Raw genomic sequence first — 24,273 nt, 5'->3', positions numbered from 1 at the left:
ATCTTTTGATATCGGTACCAAAAACATTTTCAAATAAAATATTTATGAGGCACTTATTGCCAAATCATCCAATAAAGATTTTCCGTCATGCGTAGACAGGAACCTGCCGACAAAAAAATCTAACGCAAATCACCGCAACCGAAGTCGCACTATTTTGACCGCAATATCAGTTGTAAAAATATCTCACTGTCGTATTCTGTGGTTTAATTCTTGCCACTGACTTGAACTTGACCCTGGTTTATTAGCATCTTGGATCTGAGCAGAGAAAAAATGGGTGAGAATTGGCGACCAACAAGGGAAGGCTCGCTCTAAAGCAAAGAAATTTCGACAAGGGGACTTGTCTGTGATGAACACGTGCGTTGTTTGAAACGTTGGAAATAAGCTGGGACTTTTCTTGTTTGGCTGCTGTTGATCTCCTGAGGTACTAAAATGACATTGTCCAGGAGACCTCATTAGAAATACAGAAGCAGCTGGTGCTTTAAGGCGCTGAGCAGGAAACGTTTACTGTTTGAAAATGCGCGCTCGGCTCGTGAAATTCTTTCTCGGCTGGAGGTTGTTCTTTCATCACAAGGCGAAAAATATGTATGCTTTATCTGTAGTATTTCCGAAATACGATTTGCCAAAGTTTGGGGCGGTTGTATAAGTTTAGGTAGAACCCCGGGTCGTCAAAATTACTCCGGAGTCCGCCACTACGGCGTCCCTCGTCACTCTGGCACGTAAAACCGAGAATTTAATTTAATTTAATAAATCACTTCTTAATGACCTTGCGTTGGCCTGAATTAGAGGTGTATTACGACAAAAAATCGTGGAGCAAATCGCGAAACATAGGAATATTGTTGCTAGCAAATAACGTGCTTCGAAGCAGTTCGTAGCTAAAGCCCTTTCTTTTCTGCCTGTGACTCCAAGGAGCAGTATACGAATCCCCCATGGTGGGTACGCGCTGCTGAATTTGGCATTAACAGCAACAACAGCACGAACACACTGTGGTCCTGCTGTGAAACCACAAAGGAAGAGGAAAAGAAGATGTCTCTAGCGGTCAGCCTTCGAGGTTCACAACGCGGGCTCCCGTAAGTTGATGCAGCAAGCAGTCCATTGCAGCACATCGTTCGTTCTTTAGCTGAGAAACATTTTACAACAGAGAAAAATGCTCCTGTTTTTGCTCTTTTAACACGGTCCGTGCGGTCAGACTCGTGCAAGAATATAGGAAGAACACATCCTGATATGCGTGGCCAAATGTAGCTTCTTGAAACTACTTTTCGTTAATGCGATGACGTTGCTTTAGTCCTGCTGTGCGTACTTATTTATCAAGAAAAAAAATATTATGAAACTTTGATGATGCGATGTGCCTTAAGCGTATGCATCCTTGTCAAGTGAAATGCCAATTTTATGTGTCAATACTTGCTCCAAGGCTCCACATTGAAAGGCTGGTTTTCGGGCCTTATATGCCTAGCCAAATTCTCATGTCTTCTCTAGAAATATGCAGCCGAACGAATACCTTAAAGGCTCCCAACGCAGCTCATTCTACATGGTATAACGCATTTGGAACAAACCCAGTTTACACATGACTTTAATAACTCCGTTCAGGTGCCGAAGGACTATGATAACTGTTTCGCTTCAACTCAAAAGAAATTATTTATAAGAGTGAAACTTTGCTTTGCGAACATTGCCGGGTTTTCTTTACTGTGGCAGCTGCGTGGCTTTCTGCCACTAAATAGGCCAACCAATCACAGCGGAGGAAGAGCGCATCTTCGCCGCTGGTTTCCTTGCATCACCACCAGATGGCTATAGTCTCCGCGCATCCGTGGCAGCGGCGGCGCCGGCCGTGCTGGGGAAGAAAATGTCGCAGTTTCGCACGAAAGGCGAAGCATCGATTGCAATAGCAAATTAGTAGACAGCTATACAAAGTTCTTCTTTCTGTGGTTTTACGTGCCAAAACCAGTTCTGATTATGAGGCACGCCGTAGTGGAGGGCTCCGGATTAATTTTGACCACCTGGGGTTCTTTAACGTGCACTACAACGCAAGCACACGGGCGTTTTTGCATTTCGCCTCCATCGAAATGCGGCCGCCGGGGCAGGGATTCCATCCCGCGACCTCGTGCTCAGCAGCGGAACGCCTTAGCTGACTGAGCCGCCCCGGCGGGTGCTATACAAAGTACGGATTAGTTTTAACGGCCGTATGAACTTGTAAACATTCGCTTACTAACTAAATTCACAAGCACTGTGTCACGCGCGCACAGGTAAACATGAACACATCTCGCTCGATGACCGCGGAAACTCGCTGTCAGAACGGTGGAGTGACGAAGCGCGGCAGCAGCAGCGAGCGAATTGACCTGCTGTCTCTCGCTTCAACGCGAACTAAACGTCGAAAGCACAGCGCATACGAAGCTACCGTTACTCTGCGTACTTTCTTAACGTCGCAGATGGCTTTTAAGATACCTCGCCCAAGCGGCGGCGCCGTAAGGAGTAGCCACCGGAGTAGAACGCCACCACCCCTTCCCTCGCCTCCCACCCCGTGCTTCGCGCGGGACAGAAGACGGCGCGCTCCCGCCCCGCCTTCCTCCCTCGCGCGCGCAAGATTGAACCGCGATCCCCGCTGGCTGACTCTCGCAAGCTTTCATTTGCACATACAGCGTATACGGCACACGGCTACGATGTTATCGTGTTTGCACTTTATACTGAACATCCCGATGACGGCGACGGCAGAAACGCGCTTGGAGTGTCCATATAATTGCTATTGCAATAAAAAAAATGTCGCAGTTTCGCCCGAAAGGCGAAGCATCGATTGCGATAGCAAATTAGTAGATCGCTATTCGGAGTAGGGATAGTAGTTTTATCGGCTGCATAAACTTGGACACATTGGCTTACTAACTGAATTAACAATCGTGGTGTCAGCGCGCACAAGCAAACATGAATAGATCACACTGAATGACCGCAGCCAACGACTGTCAAAACGCTGGCAGAAAGTGCAAGTTCTTGTGGTCTATCGCTTCAACGGAAACTGAGCGGCAAATGCACAGCCCATACAAAGGTCAGAGCCATGTGGAGATAAGAGACGGTGCGGGCGACCGCCGGGCAGAGAAGTTGTTGGCAAAGGAGAAGCTGCCCCCCCCCCCCCCCCTCCCCCTACTCCCTTCTTCCCGTTTCTTGCTTTCGCGTGGGAGATTGAGTGGTGAGATACGCCTTTGGCGTCGGAGCACAGCGCAGCCCCGCCTCCCTCCCTCCCATACCCCAACGGCCTTTCGCGGGACGGTCGCGTTTGCTTGCCGCCGTGCGTTCGCCCTCCGTGATAGCGCGCGTCCCCCGCGCGCTTTCGCTCGCGCATATACGGCGCGCGGCGACGATTTTAACGCCTTTGGAATCTATACGGAACCTCACGGCGACGGCGACGGCGACGGCGACGCCGACAGCAGAAATCCGGTTGAAGTGTCCATATAACTGCTATCGCAATAAAAAAATGTCACAGTTTCGCCCTAAGGGCGAAGCAATGAATGCGATAGCAACACAGCAATGTCATACGAAGTAAGGTGAGCGGCTTTGGTAGCAACAACACGCAGAACTGTTGTCGACGCCATCGGCGTTTTGCCCGCGTTAGCTCAAAATGCGTGCGGCGTTGGTGACTGTTGCTGGAGCCTCTGATATAAATAGGCACCTGGTGCCGCAGCTAAACGTCGCCTCCCTTCCCTCCCCCTCCCCCACGGCCTCTCGCGCGTCCGAAGAAGGCGCGTTTGCTCTACATATATGGTGATTGTAAAGGAGAAAAGAGACGCCTACTTCTGCAGCCCTTAAGCGAGCACGGCGCAGAACGCGCGTTTGTTCTCCGCCGTGCGTTCACTCCCCGTGAAAGACGCGCCCCTCGCGCCCTTTCACTCGCACATACAGCGTTCGGCGCGCGGCGACGATTTCATCTCCAAATGACGTCATACGGAACCTCACGGCGACGGCGACGGCGACGGCGACGGCGACGCCGACGGCAGAAATCTGCTTTTGAGTGTCCATATAATTGCTATCGCAATAAAAGAACCAGAAAGCTTGCCCTCGCGCATGATGCGTTCAAGGCGTTCGTCGTACACGCTAGTAGTCAGCAAATCCGCGTAACAAAAGGCTCGGTAAAATTTGTGTGCGCCCTTGGTTGTGTGGGTGTGTGTTTCGACTCTTTATGCACTCATACAAAGCTTCGCTGTATATAGATTCCAACTCGCTGAATTTGCTGCATTTTTTCAAAGCTATATCGTGACGTCTTTTTATTATGTGTAACAAAAAATTCACTTTTGTTAGGTTTGGTGCTAAGTGACGATGAGAAAGAGTACTAAATGTGAAACAACCATCAATAAACTAAAGAGAACAAGAAGGATGCTCTGGTGTCGCTCCATTTTGTTTCCTTCTGACATTTCTTATATGTACAATACAGACAGAGTTAGCTAGTCAGTATGGTATACATGGTACGTGTGGTAGCGTGTCGTACAGTTGTAATAGTTCGCTGGCTGGCTGGCTGGCTGACTGGCTGGCTGACTGACTGATTAGATAGATAGACGTATTGACAGACATCGTCTCGTACTTGGTCTCCCGTACTTGGTTATTGACACTGCTTCAGAATGCTGAAATATTGATAAACGTATTTTTTAAGTAGCTGTTAGATCAGCGTAAAAATAAAAAAGACACGTTATCGCACGACATCGATCTACCTCACTGAGTGTTGAATAAAAATATATAGATAGATTAAAGCTGTCGCCTTATATATCGATTTATTGGTTGACTGATTGATTTAGAGTTGCCGCCTTCCCATCCGCAGTTACCATGGCCCTCAATGTTGGCAGCCAGCGCTGCTGCTTGTGCTGCTGCTGCTGTGCGTGCAAGGTTCATTGGCCGAGAAAGAAGTCGACCTAAGGAAGCCAGTGCGCCATACAGGTCAGTTATCGCTCAAGTAATTATTATAACCGCCGAGATTGCATACATCAACGACTGCAGCAGCTGCAGTGAAGTCATTACTACAGCTGTTATTGCGACAAACGACTTAAATTGAAACAAGTACAAAATTGCAGGGTCACCAAAATGTCTGTATTATTCACTGATCTTTCAGATTCACTCCAAACTTGCCTTTGTCCTTTTTTACCCCCGTCACATTATATTCTCGTTGTTCCTTCTGGCAATCAACGCTCCTGTTATAATCATCTTGTCATTGGTATATTGAATTATCTTTCCCGTATTAAAATTGCTCCTTGGCTGTGTAGAAATGCAAAAGTGTGGTTTCCGAATGCATTTGCAAGATTTACGTTCCTTAGACGTCACGGAGCTTTTTCCTACCCGCAGGACCCAAGGCACACGTGGTTCCCAATAAGTGGACTTTTGGTTACTCATACCATTATTATCAACTACCCGATTTATTAGTGAGCACTACTAGTACTGACCGATGACTAATGCTGCTTCTACTTTCCCTGTTACTCCTGTCGCTGCTTAATCTTCTGCCAAACAGCGGCTTCTACTGCAACAAGGGTCATTGCTTATGCTAGTGTTGTCACAAAAAAAGTCGCAGTTTCGCACGAAAGGAGAAGCATCGATTGCGATATCAATCTAATAGACAGCCATACAAAGTAAGCGTAGCAGTTTGATCGGCCGTATAAACTAGCTAACATTCGCTTACTAACAAAATTAACAAGCATGGTGTCAGCGCGCACAGGCAAGGATGAACCCATCACACTGGATGAGCTAGAACGCTCGCTGTCAAAACGCTGGCGTGAGGAAGCGCGCAGCGGCAGCGAACGAAGTGACCTTCGCGCTGTCTATCGCTTCAACGCAAACTGATCGGCGAGAACGCAGCACGCACATATATGTATGAGCCGTCGAAGCGCCTAGACTCCGCCCTCAACGCAGGTCGCTTTCAAGATGTGGCGCGCGCGGCCGCGGAATGCGCAGTTGCTGCAAGAGTCCATATAATTGCTATCGCAATAAAGAAAGAAATTCTGGGGTTTGACATGCAACAACTATGATCTGATTAAGAGGTGCTGTAGTGCGGGACTGCGGATTAGGTTTCACCACCTGGTTTTCTTTAACATTAATTTATTAGTTACCTGCATCGGGGCATTACGGCAGGGAGCTCTAGTTACAGACTTTACTAAATACATGAACAAACTATTACAATGCGTGGAAGAAAGCATCATTTTCTGTGATGTATACCATGCGCGATGGCAAACTGTTCCGATCTCGAACAGTTCTAACAAAAAAGAAAAAGATTAACGGAAAACGTCACCCCTACAAGAAAATTCCCTGACCTTCAAACAGTGATCAAATCGCTTAGATATGGAGTGTGGTGCCTGGATATATTCTTCGCGGTTTATGCCTGTTTTAGAATAAATATCGTTAAAAAATTTTAATCTGATATGCCTTATACGATCCTTCAGCTCTTGCCATTTAAGTTTATGTTTGCTTTCTGCCATGCTAAGCTGCCGGCTATAGTTACAAAGAACAAATCTAACTGCCCTATTCTGGATTCTTTCTAATTTATTTATAAGCTCAGATGTGGGTGGGTCCCAACAAACACATCCATATCCAACTATATAACGTACATGACTGAAATACAGCGGTGTTTTTAAGTTACTCGGTAAATGACTAAAATTGCGCCACAAGAATCCTAAAACTGATGCTGCCTTATTTCCAGTATAGTCAACATGCTTGTTCCATCGTAAATCAGAAGTAAAAACGACGCATTGATATTTAATTCCTTGCTTATGTTTAGAGTAAAATTATGAATTCTATAGCTATACGGATGATTAGCTCGTTTTCTTGTGAAGGTGACGTGAACAGTCTTATTTATATTTAATGACATATCACAACGCACACACCAGTCTGCTATAGTATTTAAGTCAACTTGCAGGATTTGTGAATCGGAAATGGTATCAATGACTCTATAAACAACACAATCATCGGCAAACAGACTGAATGAAGACTGTATACCAATTGAAATATCATTAATGTACAACAAAAACAATAGTGGAGCACTGAGCGTTGGGGAACTCCCGACAACTGGTGCATATTGTGAAGATATACCGTTCAGAACAACAGCCTGTTTCCGCAATGACAAATATTCGGCAATCCACGCTATTATTTGACCATCCAAGTTATAAGCATTTAATTTAGAGATTAGGAGACTGTGTGCGACTACATGAAATGCTTTACAGAAATCTAAGTAAACGCAGTCCACAACTTGTTGCTTATCAATTGCCGAGGCTAAATCGTGTATAAACTCTACCAACTGTGTATTGCAAGATAAACCGCGCCTGAAACCATGCTGGCTGGGGCTTTGGAGATTATATTTAGTTAAATTGACCATAACGGCAACTGTATATTACGTGCTCCATAATTTTACAGGTTATACTAGTAAAGGAAACGGGCCTGTAGTTCTGAACGGAGTTTCGCACAGCACTCTTATGTATGGGCACCACTCGTCCTAATTTCCAATCATCAGGCATGTCGATTTCACTGAGGGACTTCTGGAACTATCGGGTGAAATAAAATCATAACGCGTCCGCACAATTCCTTATGATAGCGGCATGAATGTCATCAGGGCCTATGCCTTAGCCTGGTTCACATCTTTTAATATTTTACGGATACCATCGACACAAAAGGTGACTTCCGGCATGCGGTCTATTTCAACAGGTAAGTCAAAACAGACAGTACATGAGCTAGACGGCAAAAAAAAAAAAAAAGATGAAAAATAACGGCTAAAAATGTCAACTTTAGACTCATTATCATGAATAATTGTTTCATCATTTTTCAAAGCAGGTATCGATCTGTTGTCCTTGCCATTACGCTTCACACACCTCCAAAATTTTTTGGTATCTCTGACAAGTCTTTCACCTAGATTAAAAAATACAAGTCCTTAGCCTTTTGTCATGTCAGACTTTTGTCTAAATTCAATTTTTATTGCTTTCAGCAAGGCCAAATGCTCTGGCGTGTAGACGCCTTATATCTTTGATAAGTTCGTCGCTGTCGTCAAACAAGGGCACGTAACTCCGCATTAAATCAGGGTTTGTATCGAGCTCGCCTACTTGATTTAACTCATGATGGGACAAAAGCTTCGCGTAGTTGAAACATTTTCAGTTTGAAAGTATTCCACAGTTGTTCGATATCTAGATCATCTGCGAGTGCATCAAAAGTTGGAAAGAACGACTCGAAAGCAGCGCTAATCACCTCGTAGTTGGCCCAGCTGTAGGCATAAATCTTTCGACTAGGTGTTTTTGCAACCTTCACATACAGAACTGATAAATCTGCGAGAACAACGTTGTGATCGCTCAAACCTGGCAACACCCGTACATTGTACACAACATCAGATACGTTACAGAGCAAGAGGTCGAGAACGTGACCTGTTCCGTCAGTGCGCGATGGCTCGTGCACATACTGATAGAAAGTGTTCTGATCTACAATATCAAAGGAAGTGGAGTATAGGCTCCCTCAAGCAGTATCACTTGGTTCCCCAGCTGACCAGTCAATATCCGGAAAATTAAAGTCCCCCCCCCCCCCCCCCCCCTAGGACAAGGCATTCATTGTTAATAGTTTCAAGAAAATTGGATAAATGAACAAGTAGTTCTACAGAAGGATCAGGAGGCCTATAAAATGACCCAAGAACAATTTTTTTCCCACTCGGATGCCTTACTTAAAAAAAAAAATCGATCGTGCACAGCCGTCTCGACGAAAGCACTCGTACGAGTCAGGGAATACTTCAGTGCTTACGATAGTCGGGTCTAGCCAAGACTCTGTTCCCAAAACAATGGTCGGTTGGATGGTACGAAGAAAAAAGTGAAAATCATCATCATCATTTTTTACACTGCGGCAGTTGACTAGCAGAACGCTGACGGGGCACATCGTAGCATTAACAGTACTTTGTCATTGCTCCCGTACAACGCCGGCTTTACTGTCCCATTGAAAGCGCCTGCTCCCCAAGTGAAGCGTATCAAACTTCAGAACTGATTGCAAGCCTCCTTCGCTGTTTTGTTTGGCATACGCCCATAATTTCTTTCGCTTATCACGGACAGTACGGGAGAAGTCTTCAGACATAGCAACGTTCGATCCCTTAAGCTTGAATGCTTTTGCAAGCATGGCTTGGCGGTCTTTGACAGAATCGAAGCGAACAATGATGGGCCGATTTTTTCATTCACAAAATTTACCCAGCCTGTGTGCACGTTCGATAGCTAACGAAGATAATTCAAGCTTCGCAGTTCACTGACTTATGATGAGTTCCTCAGACTGGGCTGCCATCTCATTGGCATTATAATCCGCTAAGCCATAAAAAAAAAAAACAAATTATTGTGCCTCTCACGATTTTTCAAGTCATCCAATTCTTTAATCATGCCTGCCAAAGCATCATGATCTTGTCGCTGCTGATCTTCAACGTTAGCTAAGGTTATTTCAATTGTGTCGATCTTTTGTAGCTTAGTTTCTAACGAAAGCAGCCGAGCTTTAACGTCAGTAACGTCTGCGGTGAGCTGCGATAACTTGGAAAAGTATTGCACTTTGACCATTTAACAGTTCTTGGATTTGTTCAGCAGTTAGTGGACCTGAGTTACACTCAATATCTCCGCCACAAAGCAGCAAAATAAGTAGCTAAAATGCCGGGCAACTAAAAAGTGAAAAATGCCTCTTGAAATGCACACGATTTGACAACACAGAACCACGTCGCCGACAGGAAAAAGTAAGATAAAGCACTTGGGGTGGAACCGGCAAAATATAGCGCGACGCTTTCAAAGCGTAAAAAGAACCAACCTGCGTGAGAAGTAGAAAACTTGTAAGGGTCGCCGCCATCTGACCAGTTCCACGCCCCATCGTCACAGTGCTGCTCCGGTGATTTTGTATTCGACACTTCACAGTGTCAAAGCCCACGTGGCAATGTTGCCAGCTTCAAATCGGAAAACTTTCAGATTCGTCACCGGCTGGACACTGTTGTAGCTCGAAGGCCTCGAACAAATGAGTTCAAGACGAAGAAGCGCTGTCGGCCAATTCCAGGCATACGTCGTCGAACAAATTCATGAGGCAGGACCGCCGTGGAAAAGCTCGCCGAAAACCCAATTGACGGTACACCGGGTGGTTTTGCATTCCGACCCCGTCGAGATGCGGCGGCCGGGAATCGAATCCGCGAGCTCATGCTTAACAGAGCAACGCCACAGTCACTGATGCAACACAGCAGGTCCTTTTCCAGAGCTGTGAAGCATTTTTAAGGCGAAAGCCTTAAATGCCTCATCAGACGGTGGCCTTGAAAACGCGGTAGAGAAAGTCACGTGAGCTCGCCTCGCGCAGAGACGCGCTCGTGTCCCTGCGTTCGTCGTCTTCCCCAGCTGGCTCCGATGCCGCTCATCATGCCAAAAAAAAGGCCATGTTAATTAGGATAAAGTTAATTCAGGCACTCGAACTCACGACCTTCGGTGGGAGTCGAAACCTCTAGCTTATGTGGGAGTCGAAACCACGTCCTTTGGTGTGAAGGCCAAGTTTATTGAGGTACAGTTAATTAATATAGAGTTAATTAAGGCACACGAACCCACGACCTTCGGTGGGGGAAAACATGTAATAAGAAGTAACAACGCATTCGAATGAGAATGTCAAGTAATTTACTCAATGTCTCTTGAGCGCGCAGGCTTTCGCCTTCACTCTCTTTGGCGTATGCTAAAATGGGTGCCAATTTTTGTGTACTTCACACACAAAATGCGCCAAGAAAATTCCACAAACATTAAAGATATCCGTCAGTTGAACAATATGTTGAAGAGCAAGTTTTGAACATGCCGTATTGCAAGAAAACTAGCTTGTCGTTTATGAAAAGTTCTGGTGCACAATATATGGTAAAGCACACCTACGTAGCAAAATCTAAGCAACGCCTGTCTCAAACAGTGATAAGCAGGGCAGAGTAGAGATAAGGATTTAAACGGCCGCAGTTCACCAAAGAAAGCTGTTTCTGCGCTGTTGAAACTGGTACTGTGCAAAATAGTGCGAGTTCTAACAAGAAGCACGTGGTACGATTCTGCGTTCGATCCGACACCCGACCTGTCGTGCCAAGAGTCGCATCCAACAAGCGTCTAACTGGTTCCAATAGCTTCCAACAGTCGGAACAGCTAGAAAAGAACCATGGCACGTCGTACAGAACGCCGCGTCGTGCTACGTGTTAGCCGATTCACTGCTCTTACGGTTACACCAGCTATCTCTGTAATTGCTGCCAACCTTTGGGCAAAGCAAGAGCAGCTTTCTTGGAACGCCGAAATCCTGCGGCTGGCACTGGCAGAGCCGCACGCTTCCTGCATTGCGACTTGTTCCGGTCCGCGGAGCGCAAAGGCGTTGACTGACGTGTTTCGATAAGAAAATAAATTACAAAGATCATTCGTGTTCCTGGCGTCGCCTGGAAGCCTGGCGCTGATGCAAGACAGCACTGATAAAGATTGCAGGCGCGCCATTCTTTTCACTTTCTTTTTTAATTGACTTCTTACAGGTCGCCGACATCATGTCGCTTAAGTATGGTGGGAACGTATACGCTGAATATTAGCGTGCATGAATATCTAGTCAACCCATTCCGCTAAAACGTCGTACGAATAAACAGATGACAGTTTGAGTAGCTGTGATAATTGAATTTGTCAGTGTGCTAGATTATTTGCTTATGTGTCGTTAAACGTGGTTTATACGTGTGTAGGGTTTGGTCCTGTCGTTTAATTCATTTGTGACAAATCGTCTGATAGCGACTATTACAAGTAAACTGCCTTAATGGTCCGTGTAGTATGGGGAGCACTATCACGCTTACACAATGTGTGGCCATGTAGCTATAACATTAGCGCTATACGGCATAGCTGTGTACGTTTCGTCGTTCCACTGAGAATGTAACATTTCACATCGCGATGTACGGCTCACGCTTAGTTTAAAATAATAAAAACTTCCTTGGGGCACTTTTGTCTTAAGCAAGGCTGTTACAGAATTGGGGCTGTTATCCGAGAAAGTCTGTACGGTATAATCGCGCAGGGGTAAACAGAATGAGCAGGCTTGGCCGTGCAATAGTATTTGCAAGAGTATCTAAGCGCCAAGCTACGCGCACAGAGAGTACGCACCACACTAGTCGCTCCCTGCGCCTTCTATATACTGCAACTGCTTTCTTTCTTTCTTTCTTTCTTTCTTTCTTTCTTTCTTTCTTTCTTTCTTTGCGGCGAGGAGATTTCGCTGTAACGCTTTACTACAAAAGAACAAATAAGCCCACTCGCAACGCACAAAAGTCTTCGTTCGGTTCATGCGATAGTGTGGTTTAATTTGTTACTTCTGAATTTTACGACAACTGCTAAGTGTAATTTAGCCTGCTTCTCATTTCTTAACATCTCGCAACACATCTTGACGATCTCGTTTACCTTCGTTGTAGAAGTTGCTAGGAAGGAGGAGGAGGAGGAACAAACTTTTATTTAAACCAGCAGTTTAGCTGGCTGGGCCTAGGCCTCCCACGTGGGGACATCGAGGTCTTGCCTCTTCGCCGCCTCGCAGGCTTGCTGGGTAGCCCAGAGTTGGTCGTCGAGTTGGGAGCTGCGCAGGGCGGCGTGCCATCTCGACGAGAGGGTCACGGTATTATTTGTCGGGTATTGGTTTTTACATTCCCATAGCATGTGGGGAAGCGATGCTGCCTCAGTCTTACAGATCTTGCAAATGTTACTAGGGTAGGTGTCCGGGTAGATCCTGTGGTAACGTGTTAGTGAGGGGTACGTATTTGTCTGTAACAGGCGAAGGGTGGTTGCCTGTGCTCTGTTTAGCTTGTGATGAGGGATGGGGAAGGTTCTTCTGTTAAGATAGAATGATTTCGTGAGGTCGTTGTAGCTGGTGAGGCGATCGCGTTCCGCGGGTGCACCTGCGCTGTCTCCGGCACGGTTGACAAGGCCTCGTGCTACGGAGTGAGCAACCTCGTTGAGGTTGGTGAGGTGCGGATGTACGTCGCCAGCGTGCGCTGGGAACCAGACGAGAGTGATTTGCTTCTCAAGTGAGTGAGGGGCTTGGTTTAGGATGCGTAGCGCTTGTTTTGAAATACGACCTTTGATGTAGTTGCTGATTGCCGTGCGGGAATCGCTCACGATGGTATGGCAGTCCGGATCAAGGGTGGCCAGGGCGATGGCCACTTCCTCGGCCGTCTCGGCGTTTTGGGTTACGATGCTGGCGGCATGTTTGAGCGAGCCGCTTACTGTGGTAGCCGCGGCGAAGCGGTGCCCGTCTTGATATTCAGCTGCGTCGACGAAGGTGACGCCCGTGGTGTCGCCATAGGCTTTAATGAGGGAGGCAGCCCTTGCCTTTCGACGTTCTTTATTGTAGTCCGGATGCATGTTTTTGGGAATAGGGTCGGCATGTAGCCAAGTCTGTACGTCGCGTGGAATTGGGTATTTCTCTCCATGTTGACGGTGGTAGGTGATGCCGAGTTTAGTTAGAATGTGCCGGCCCGTTTCTGTGAGGGTGAGACGCTCCAGATGAGACCGACGCTGTGCTTCGATTAATTCGTCTAGGGTGTTATGGAGTCCTAATTGGAGTAAAAATTCAGTGCTGGTGTTGTTTGGCAGTCCTAAGGCTAGCTTGTAGGCGCCGCGTATAATGATGTCCAATTTAGTCTTTTCAGCTTTGTACCAATTATGGAAGGCGGCGACGTATGTGATGTGACAGATGACGAACGACTGAACAAGGCGAATGACACTTTCTTCCTTCATGCCCTGTCGCCGGTTGGTCACCCGTTTCAGCAGCCGCGATGTATTGGCCGTCTGTCGGAGGATCTTGGATATAGCCGTTGAATTTGCGCCGTTGGCTTCGATGGTCATGCCGAGAACCCGGATAGTGGAGACCACGGGTATGGTTCCACCATCCCTCATGTGGAGTTGGATTTCCTCGTAGCGGCGTTTATGCGTAGATCGTAGTGGTGGGCGTCCACGGAGCGTGGGGCGGTATAAGAGGAGCTCTGACTTGTCGGGGGAACATCGGAGTCCCGTGCCTTCGAGATAATTTTCGACGGCATCGATGGCGTCTTGCAGAGCGGTTTCAATTTGTCCATCGCTGCCCGTAGTGGTCCAGATGGTAATGTCGTCGGCATAGATGGTGTGTTCTATGCCGTCGAGCTTCTGTAGTTCCTGTGCTAATCCGAGCATGACCAAATTGAACAGCATTGGGGAAATGACAGAGCCTTGTGGGGTTCCCGCGCATCCGAGAGTGAATTTCTCCGATTGAATATCTCCAACCGAGAGGAACGCCCTTCGGTTGGATAGAAAGTCTCGTACGTAGTTGTAGGTGCGCTCGCCGAGGTTTAGTAGGGAGATGCGTTCGAGGATAGTAGAGTGCGCGACACTATCGAAGGCGCGCTCGATATCGAGGCCCAAGATCGCCTTCGTGTGTCGGGATTTGTCGTCGAGGATTTGATGCTTGAGTTGGAGCATGGCGTCCTGGGCTGAGAGATGAGCTCTAAAGCCGATGATTGAGTACGGGTATGCGGACGTATCTTCGAGGTGAGAGTTTATGCGGGTAAGGAGTGCATGCTCCATAACCTTGCCGACGCACGAGGTTAACGAGATGGGGCGGAGATTGGCAAGGCTAGATGGCTTGCCAGGTTTTGGAATCAAAATTACCTTGGCCGTTTTCCATGATGAGGGAATGGACCCTTGCCGCCAGCAGTCGTTTATGTACTCGGTGAGTTGTTCCACCGAGGGGTCGTCTAGGTTTCTCAGAGCTTTGTTGGTGACGCCGTCCGGACCTGGGGCTGAACGGCTGTTCAATTTGCGCAGAGCAGCGTGTACCTCGGCCACGCTGAAGTCCTCATCGAGGGCTGAGTTCGAGGACCCCGTGTACGGGCCGTGAGGCTTTGCTGGCCCGGAGGGGATGTACTTTTGGCATAAGGTATTTGTGACGTGGTCCTGGCCGTGCGTCTTGGTTTCTGTGAATAGGAGTTTGGTAAGACGATCCTGCTGTTGTGAACGGGTGCTAGTATTGTCGAGAAGATGTTTTAGGATTTTCCACGAGCGGGAGTGGTGGAGTTGCCCGTCTAAAGAATTGCAAAGTTCCGCCCATTGTTGTTGATTAAGGACTCGGCAGTGTTCTTTTATATTCTCGTTAAGTAGTGCAACCTTTTTCCTGAGTCGTTTGTTGAGTCGTTGACCCTTCCACCGAGAGAGGATGGACGTTTTGGCTTCAATGAGGTGGGCAAGCCGACTATCCATACGTTCAGTCGGGGCATCGGTTTTGATAGTGCGAGTAGCCAATTGGGTATCTGATAAAAGGTCGCGCGACCAAGATTCTATATCGGTGATCGGGGTGTCTGTAGTTTCTGCTGTGCGATGTTTGCGGAAGGCGTCCCAGTCCACCCACGTGAACTCCCTCGTTCTCGTAGATACAGCTGTGAGGTGCGGGAGAGTAATTTCAATGATCGAATGATCGCTGCCGAGGTCATATTCAGTATTGCGCCATTGAGCGTTCACTACATTTTTGGTGAACGTGAGGTCGGGCGTCGTGTCTCGCGCAGTGGAGGTGCCGAGGCGTGTGGGGAACGTCGGGTCTGTGATGAGAGTGAAGCCGAGATCGTGGGAGTCTTGCCAAAGGTTACGGCCCGCAGCGGAGCAGTGTTTGTAGCCCCAACCTGTGTGCGGCAGGTTGAAGTCGCCGCCGATGACGAGGGGGCTGCTGCCTGCGGCGTTCAGGGCCTTTTTAAAGAGCGTTAGAAAGCGACTGTGGCGTAGGGATGGGGCGTTATAAATATTCAGGATGAAGATGCCGTCCGTCCGCTTTTTGTGTGGGATGAGTTCAATGAAAAGGTGTTCGGTGCGACGGTCGTGGAGATCGTGTTCGATTGCGGTGATTCTGTGTCGGACGAGCGTGGACACTCCGTGGGGGGCGTTGGCAGCGATGAAGGGTCGATATCCGGGAAGGGTGATCGGCGTGTCGTGCGTTTCCTGGAGTATGAGTACATCCGGTTCACGTGAAGATGTGCGAAGGTGTTGACGAAGAACGGGCTGTTTGTGGCGGTAGCCTCGACAGTTCCACTGCCATATCACTGTGTCGGTGTTTTTGTGCGCCATGATGATGATTTAAGATTTAAGATTTAAGATTTAAGAGGCCGCCGGTGGCGGGGTGGGATTGTCGTGAGCGATTCCGCTCGTGTCCATGATTATAGCCGGGGTGACGGGGGTGGATGTGGTGAAAAGGGTCTGGAGGTTGTTTTCTACAGCGGTCACTCTTTGCATTACGGCGAGCAGAGCGTTGTGGAGACTTTCGACGGTGCTCTGTAGTGACACGAGCATGTCCTTGACTTCGGAACGCACCTGCCCCGTAGCTCCTCCTTGGAGGGCTCTCTTTTTTGGTGCCGGCGTCGGGGGTTCCTCTGAAGGTGTGACGCTAGGGGGTTCTGGGGCTTTGGGTGTGGGTTGTGTTTTGGCTTGCTTTAGGCTCTGAACCTCCTGTGTGAGTTTTTGAATTAAGTCGCGCATAACTGCATTTTCTCTCTTAAGTTGATCAATGACAGCATTGTCTGTGTTTTGTTTAGGTGTAGGGGGGGACGTGACCGGACCCTCTCGCGAGATGCGTGTCACAGCCTCTGCGAAGCTCACCTTTTCTGAAATCTGTCGGCCTCTTGGGGTCGACGTGGATCTTGACCGGGAACGGCCTGCTCCTGGTCTGGAGCGCGAGCGTGAGCGGTGTTTGGTGTCCATGGGCGGGAAATCACTTGGTTGAGGTGTTGATTGCTGTGGCGTACGTTGTTCCCAGAGGCGTTTCCGGATGACGTATGGCATTTTGTATTTGGCTGTGCACACTTTGTCCGCCGTGGGGTGGGGTCCACCACACAGCGTGCACTTGGGGGTGCACTGATGGTGTTGGTCGGGATTGCGGGCGCCGCAGCCTCTGCAGATCTTGTTGTTAGGGAATGGACAAACATCCATGCGGTGCCCGAGACGGCCACAATGGTAACATATGTCAATTTGCTTGCGGTACAGGGAGCAGGGGATCAGTGTTGCACCGTATCGGACCAAGTACGGCACACTGGGTCCGTCGAAGGCGATGACGACGGTTGTGGTGGAACCGATGCGCTTGGCGGCCAGGGCTAGCGGATTGCGGGCATTTATGATGTTTACGTCGATTTCCTGGGCGTTGTCGGTGAGGGGAATACCTCGGATAACTCCTTTGGTAGTGTTGTCCGGGGCTGCCTCGTATGCGTTGACTTCGTGGGTGACACCATTGACATGGATAGATTTCATGCGCACGTACCTGTCAGCATTGAGCGGTCGGGGCGTGCTGATCACGACGATGTTTTGTTGAACGTTCGGGCAGATCGTGTCGTCTTGGGTTTCTTCCGGGCTAAGTTGTGTTGCTTGGAAAATGGCTGCAGTCACTGTTGGGCTGCCGACTTTGGGGATATTTAGTGCCCCTTTAGGTCTGACAATGATCTTAATTTCGTTCTTGGGTAATTGGGGCATACGTCCGGCCTTGAGGACTTGAGATTTAACGTTCTTCCGGGTTTTAGAGCGAGAGCGGGAGTCTTGCGATTGAGGTGGGTCGTCGCGAGATGAATTTTGGCCACGCTTCTCGTCGGGACGGCGGGAACGGGCGGTGCGCCAGCCCATTTCGGCGGTCATCTCTTCTGGGGTGATGTCTTCACCGATTACTTGAACCTCCATTCTCGGCGTGCAGCCGGCGCGCGCTTAGGCTTAGCGCGGCGACGGCGTAGTCGTGGCACAAAAACGTTCGTAACACCGGGAAAAGAAGTGTCCCACCTGAAAATTAGGTGTCCACGGAATCCTGGTCACTTCACGGATCGAGTGATGTAAACTTCAGGCCAATACTCGCCAGAAATCGTTGCGAAATGACTTGGTGAAGCCGGAGCCCAGCTGCTCGGAGAGCTGCTCGAGCGTCGTCTTCTTCCTCTCTCTCAAGTTGCTAGGAAATAAAATAAAATAAAATAAATAAAATAAATAAATAAAATAAATAAATAAAATAAATAAAATAAAGTTGCTAGGAAATAAAATTTTATTTGTATCTACGTTGGCTCTTGCGACGCTTGCTCTGTCGAGCCGTAGCCGTCGTTTAACTCCCTCGCTCTCTGTGGTGACACTTGAAATCTTCGCTCGAGCTAACATCTCGTTGCTTTTGTTTGCTGATGCGTTTCGTGGCAAGCGTGTTGAAGGTTTTACCGTACTGTACCAGTCGACTGGAGACTGACGTGGTTTAGGAGAAAAAAAAAATAACAAGTGTATTTCTATTGCCCCAGCATCTGTCACGTGTCCGGAGAAGATGCCCGTGTGGCAGTGTGTGCGCCTAAGTTGGACGGCGCCACCATGTCGGACTAACTTCGACTGCGCCATGCCGTTCCCCTGCTGCGTGACCTGGTGCCGCAACTTCTGCGCCAACGATTTCCGTGCATGAAGAACACGTCCCCACGATTTCGAGGCACTTCGTCCGCGAAGCGTAGACAGTTCCATAATAAAAAAAAAAGAGGCCACAGATCATTGTTTACTGCAGACTATTTTTCTGATGATTCAGCGAAAATAAAGGCTTTTTCTTTCCGACAGTGAGTATTGCTTTATTATATTTTATCATTTTTACTTTTTTGATAATTCAGACGAGTGTGTTGGGGCTGTGGATTGGCTTGGATTAAATATTTGTTTATAAGTTGCTTGTGCAACATGTATATTTAATCTTAAGTATAGTTTGACGAGATGAAGTGGAGCCTTTTCTGAATGTTGATGCCAATTAAATTACGAAATGTGGTAAACCAGACAGCGTATACACGCGGGTGTCACAATCTGCTTTGCTCGTAACCAAGAAACCAAAGTTAGTGAAAAAAAAAAACGATAAGCCATCATTCACTCATGCCTGATTGCGTTTCTTCAAACATTCTCTAATTGCTGATGACTTCGTCATATTCCGTGAAATTACCAGCGATAACGACACTACTTAAAGACCCTGAAAGGGGTCTTTAAGGGACAATAAATGATGATGATGAGTGCCCTACAAACTGACCTTGATGCCATAAGTAATTGGTATGACACATGGCTTAGGCAACTAAATCCTAACAAGTGCAAAGTTATGCGTGTAACTCGAACCTCATCCGCCTCTCCCTGCTATTTCCTCAATAATGCTATCTTTAGAGTCTATTGCTTCCTACCGTTATCTCGGCGTGAACTTAACATCAGCCCTAAACTGGACTCTCCACACTAGTATCATAATTAAAAATGCTAACCGCATGCTAGGTTACCTCCGTCGAAACTTCTCCTCTGCTCCTTCCTCCCTCAAACTACTAATCTACAAAACACCGGTCAGAACTAAACTTGAATATGCGTCTTCCATATGGGATGCTTCTTCTATAACTATCATTACTGCACTTGAACTTGCCCAGAATAACACCGCTAGATTTATCACTGCCAACTATCATCGCACCGCTATCATCACTGAAATGAAAAACACACTCGAACTCCCTCCACTTGCTTCTCGCCGCAAGCATTCTCGCCAGTACTTATTTCACAAAAGCTATTATCATATTCCACAGCTACGTTCTCACTTAATGCCCCCACCATCCTACACGTATTCACGCATCAACTACGTCAACAAGGTCGGTATGGCGCCGTGCAGTACGAAAACATACCTCTACTCCTTCATACCACATACTTCTAAGGAATGGATATGGCCTTCCCGGATCAATCGCCTGCATTCAAGACCCGGTTGGTTTTCGCGCACTTGTCACTAACACTGTGCCACAAATAGTTATAACATTTGCCGTTATTTTAACATGTATTTCTACTTTTCCGTGTATGCCCTACTAGCTATCAGTGTGTAATAAGGTACTTACATTTTGTATCAGTTTTCTTTCGTGTTTTTTCTTTTCTCTCGGTTTTTTTTTCTCGCATGTGAATTACTCTGTTATCATGCACCACTCCCCTCTGTAATGCCTCCGGGCCTTGAGGGTACTAATAAATGAAAATGAAAAAAAAATAATAATAAACCATGCGGCTCTGTCTTCAGGGGTTTTTGACACTTGAACACAACATTAACTAAACTTATATATACAGCAACTTTAATAAATTTTCAAGGCCAGCGTCGCACGAAAAAAAAAAGACTGGAGCTTTTTAGAAACGATCTGAAGCCGAGGCAGATAAAATGCCAAAACGGAGACTCCACGCGCCATAGGAACTGACTCCGTCCAATCTAACGGAACCAATGAAATGGCCCATGATAGAAAATCGTATCTGAAAATCCAACTGAACAGACTCCATCAAATGCTTGCGACTAATGGCCACGACGTTAGGTTGACAGAGAATAATATTCAGAATTGCTATAAAAAATTTTAATGTGAACAGCCATCACGTAAACACTGGCTATCTACTTTTGTCATACTAAAGGCCATACTCAAGTATCGCCCATGATTAAAACACTCTATTTTAAAATCAAATACAACTATCAACAGCTATGTTCATACTCCTCTCGCTTTTAACGCCCGTAGTAGCTGCACTCCACCAGTAAACTCGCCCACGGTCAAGGCCACGACGGAATCTGCACACACTCCCAATGAGCGACGTATCGCAGCCTGCTAGGCGTATCGGAGTGTCTGCGAGTTGGGAAACATCGAATCGCAAGCTCCATCCCGGAGTTCATTTTCAGCCATATCTATGCCAGACCATGAGGCCAGTTCATGATCAAAGAAAGGAAAGGAAGAAATTAATGTAGAAAAAAAAAAAACTGCGAGCCCGCGAGCTGTTGTTGCTCGTTCCCCAGCGATCTAGACGTCGCGTAAGAAATAAGGCATACGTCGTCGCTGCGCGGATACGGCGACCGTAGAGGAGAGCATGTCGCATCCGTCCTGAGGAAGTCGGCGCGGAGGCTCATTACCGTTACCGCAGGAAACGCGTGAAGAACTCCAGATATGCCGGGTAGGCAGCCGGGGCTGCACCGAGATCAAAAACGCTGTCGGCATGCGGTAGAATAGTCTCAACGCGTCGTATACCCAAGAGAAAGGAAGCGAGAGCGAAGAGTGAAGGAGAGAAAGAAAGAAACAATTGTAATTGACAAGTGCGGCCGATGACGTCTACCGAGGGGAGGAACGCACACGTGGCCGCCCGGCCATAGTGGTTGAAGAGAGCCGGCCGACCCCGACCTCACGGCATTCGAGACCCCCGACTTGGTTCGGGGAGGTTGTCGCTTTCGTAAAAGCAACAGCGGCGACTCGTCAAGTACGTGCCTCTCCGCCGTGGCTTTGAGGGAACGGCGGTCCGAGGCCCTCGAAGCATGACGGTCGTACGTCGGTCGTCCGTCTGCTTGGCCGTTGTCCTGGTCTGCGGCATACTGTCGCCCGGAGTCGAGGCCACGTACGGGTGAGTGCAAAGACCATGCCACGGGGTGTGCAAAGGCTGGCGTCTTGGCGCTATTTCTTGTAGATCACGGTTTAACATTTCAATTAGGCTCGAAGTTGCCGGAAAGACCCGCAAGTCATGGCTCAGTGGCCATGGCGTTCTGCTTCTGAACACGTGGTCGCATGTTCGATTCCTTGCCGCGACTGCTGCATCTTGGTGTGTGCGAAATGCAAAAAAAAAAAACTGAAAAAAAAACGCTCGTGTGCTTAAACTGGGTGGAGACATTAAAGAACCTCACGTGATCGAAAATGATCCGATGACCTCCACTACGGTGTGCCCCATAGTCCCAGTTTTGGTCTAGGACGTTAAATATAATGTATCAAACATTCCGTCCGTACACGGTAAACGCAGTCAGTAGTGCGCATTGACTTTGGCACGCGTAATGCAGAAGAGTTTTGTTGAGAAATTCACAACCCGCTTAAGTGTACACGACCTCGGTGGCTCAAGAACTAAGATTTTCTGTGTTGGAGCATGCCGGCTCGTGGATTCGATTCCGCAGCCTCGGCGGCCGCTTTCCAGTAGCGTCTTCTTTAAGAGAACAGGAAAACTGGCTTGTTTTAGCAATTGCGTTTGGTTGACTACGTTCGTAAGAGTTTATGAGGCAAAATGTGCAAATAATGTCACATGAGAAAATGAAACAAATAAAATCTCCGGTTTTACGTGGCAATACCCCGATATGATTATGAAGCACGCCGTAGTTGGAGGGCACCGGAAATATTTTCCCCGCCTGGTGTTGTTTAACGTGCACCGAAAACCAACAACAGGGGCGTTTTGGTATTTCACCCTCATCGAAATTATTCCGTCGTAAGATGTATCGAACCTGCAACCTCGAGATGAGCAGCGCGAAGCCACAGCCAGAAAATAAAGAATTGAAGGACCCTTTGTAAATTCCAAAGTGGGTTCGGCGAAAGCCTGTGCCCATTCGACTGACTACCGCCGCTTGCGCATTTGCTCATTCTTCTTCTGGCGTTTGGTAACGGGGGAATCCACATTCTTGGGGCGCTTCCGTGAACCACTTGCCGTCGAATCATCACCGGGCAGCTTGGGAGCCATCCGACTAACTCGACTGCTGCAACGAGACGTCTGACGAAGGAGCGTTGCCACGCGCGCCGCTGTACCATCACGTGATTGCTGAGAGAGTGTGAGGGGGAAAGGCCACAGCTGGCACCGTTCCAGGGCACGGACGGACGGACGATTGGACGCCGCGAGTATGAGCCATTAAAGGCTTTCGCCTTAAAACATGGGCTGACCGGTGTACAAGGCGCCATGATGAAGGCGTCTATCGTGCTTATATCACGCCACGATGTATATGGCGGAGTGATTGCATAGCATAAAGCTTCTGTCGTCGACCGCTCGAGCGCAGCACAATCGCACAGGTGACCCAGCGTCTCTAGAATGGCCATAGGCTCCGAGTCGTTTACATAATAATGAAATGAATGATGCGACGGGCAACGGTAGTGGAGTCAAACGAGAGCCGTAAATCCAACTTACGATCGTGTTTAGGGCCTACTAATATAGCTGGGGCATCAAACCTTAAACGTAAGTGCTGTTGAGGCGCAGCTCATCCGTCTTGGGAAGACGCAGGTTTCGGAATACGACAAGCGTGAGTCCTAAAATCGCAGTGCTCTGTTTCAACTAGCGCTATAGTCTCAAATGGAGATGTGAGATAAATACTTAACTGTTTATTAATTAAACAATTTGATCAAAATTACAATGCTAAGAAAGCGAAAAAAATACCGTCCATTTGATAAGGAGCACGTGGCTACAAAAAAAAAAAGAAGAAACCATACGGGTTTCTCAGAAAGAAAGCTCCTTAAATACATTTAATAAAAGAAAAAAAAACTTCGCAGTTTGCCTTAAGTGTCGTTGTGATTCTATTCGAGTTATGAATTAATTCGGCCTCACTTTGTGATATGCTAGACTCCTGGTTGGCTCGCACGATAGCAGGAGGAGGAGAGAAAGAGAGAAGGCAGGGATGTTAACCGTAAATGCGTCTGGTTGCCTACCCTACTCTGGAAGACGGGAAAGAGGGAATAGAAAGATGAGGTAGAGAGAGGAGGCAGGGGAGGAAGGACACGGTGAGCTCGCGCACGCATGATAGAGCGATCACCCCGGAAAGGCACTGGTCCTTGGTTCGATCGCCGGACGACGAAAAATTGTTCTTCAACGGCGAAATTTTCTTTCTGAGAACCTGGATGGTTTTTCATTTTATATATAGTTTCGTGACATTCTCGGATGTACAGATGGCAACTATTCATTTCTGCCACCTTGCGGGTTTCCGCTGAACTGATCTGCCACATTACAATAATCTTTGGTTGCCTTGGCGTAAAAAGTTGGACACCTGCGGGTGAGCGACATCAAGCCATGGGTGTCTTTTAAGACGCAAGAAAGACGCTGTTTTCTAAGACAGACACTTTTGTTTGCTGTAATGAATCGGTATCCGTTCTGAGTGCAGCTTACCTGTTTTAACGAGCCTTGAATAAGCGAGTTCATTCTTCATTGAGGAGCACCAAATTTCTACATGAGCGGAGAGAAAAGCATTGTGGTTTAATTACTAGAAAAGGTAAAAAAGGAACATGAGAAGTCTTTTGTACGTTAAAGACAATTAAGAATGTTATTTTATGAGATTTCACGTTCGATAACCATAACCATAACCTGGCTATAAGAAACGCCATAATGACTGACGGACTCTGGAATAATTTTGACCACCTCTGGTTCTTTAACGTGGCCAAGAAGGTCAACTAAATGGGCGAGATGGTGATGCTTATACCAATTTTACCTCTTTGGTATGAACAACTTGAATTCTCATCGCCAACACCCCAGAGATAGGGATATTTCTATGCAAGTTGTTTACATTCGTGAATTGGAGTGAGGGCGCTACGCTCTGCCAATTACAGTTTAAACAACGCTGTCACGC

General features: G+C 47.5%; 2 protein-coding genes across 4 annotated transcripts in view; one reads left to right on the top strand and one right to left on the bottom strand.

The window, feature by feature from the left end:
• Positions 1 to 1,036: 1,036 nt before the first annotated feature.
• On the bottom strand, positions 1,037 to 16,037 carry LOC125940839 (uncharacterized). The gene is made up of 2 exons (XM_049657451.1): positions 14,595 to 16,037; positions 1,037 to 1,117 (listed from the first exon to the last, which is right to left on the bottom strand). The coding sequence occupies exons 1-2, from the start codon at positions 16,035 to 16,037 to the stop codon at positions 1,037 to 1,039; spliced, it is 1,524 nt and encodes a 507-aa protein (XP_049513408.1).
• A 5,038-nt stretch (positions 16,038 to 21,075) lies between these two features.
• LOC119466197 (hemocytin) overlaps positions 21,076 to 24,273 on the top strand; it is a 184,324-nt gene continuing 181,126 nt past the window's right edge. For all 3 annotated transcript variants that reach the window (XM_037726688.2, XM_037726687.2, XM_037726686.2), the window contains exon 1: positions 21,076 to 21,317. In XM_037726688.2, coding sequence (XP_037582616.1) covers positions 21,232 to 21,317 — 86 coding nt within the window. In that variant the 5' untranslated portion in view covers positions 21,076 to 21,231. The remainder of the gene's footprint in view (positions 21,318 to 24,273) is intronic.

The sequence above is a fragment of the Dermacentor silvarum genome, chromosome 10 (assembly GCF_013339745.2).
Source record: "Dermacentor silvarum isolate Dsil-2018 chromosome 10, BIME_Dsil_1.4, whole genome shotgun sequence".
In the NCBI taxonomy this organism is placed as follows: Eukaryota; Metazoa; Arthropoda; class Arachnida; order Ixodida; family Ixodidae; genus Dermacentor; species Dermacentor silvarum.
This window is presented reverse-complemented; position numbering and strand designations above follow the sequence as displayed.

What these genes read in the sequence shown, in the direction of transcription:
- LOC125940839 (XM_049657451.1), bottom strand. Translation starts at nt 16,037, where the DNA reads ATGGCGCACAAAAACACCGACACAGTGATATGGCAGTGGAACTGTCGA. An exon ending in CATCATGGAAAACGGCCAAG is followed by an intron (nt 1,118 to 14,594) that starts GTAATTTTGATT and finishes AATGTTTCTCAG; the next exon opens with CTAAAGAACGAACGATGTGC.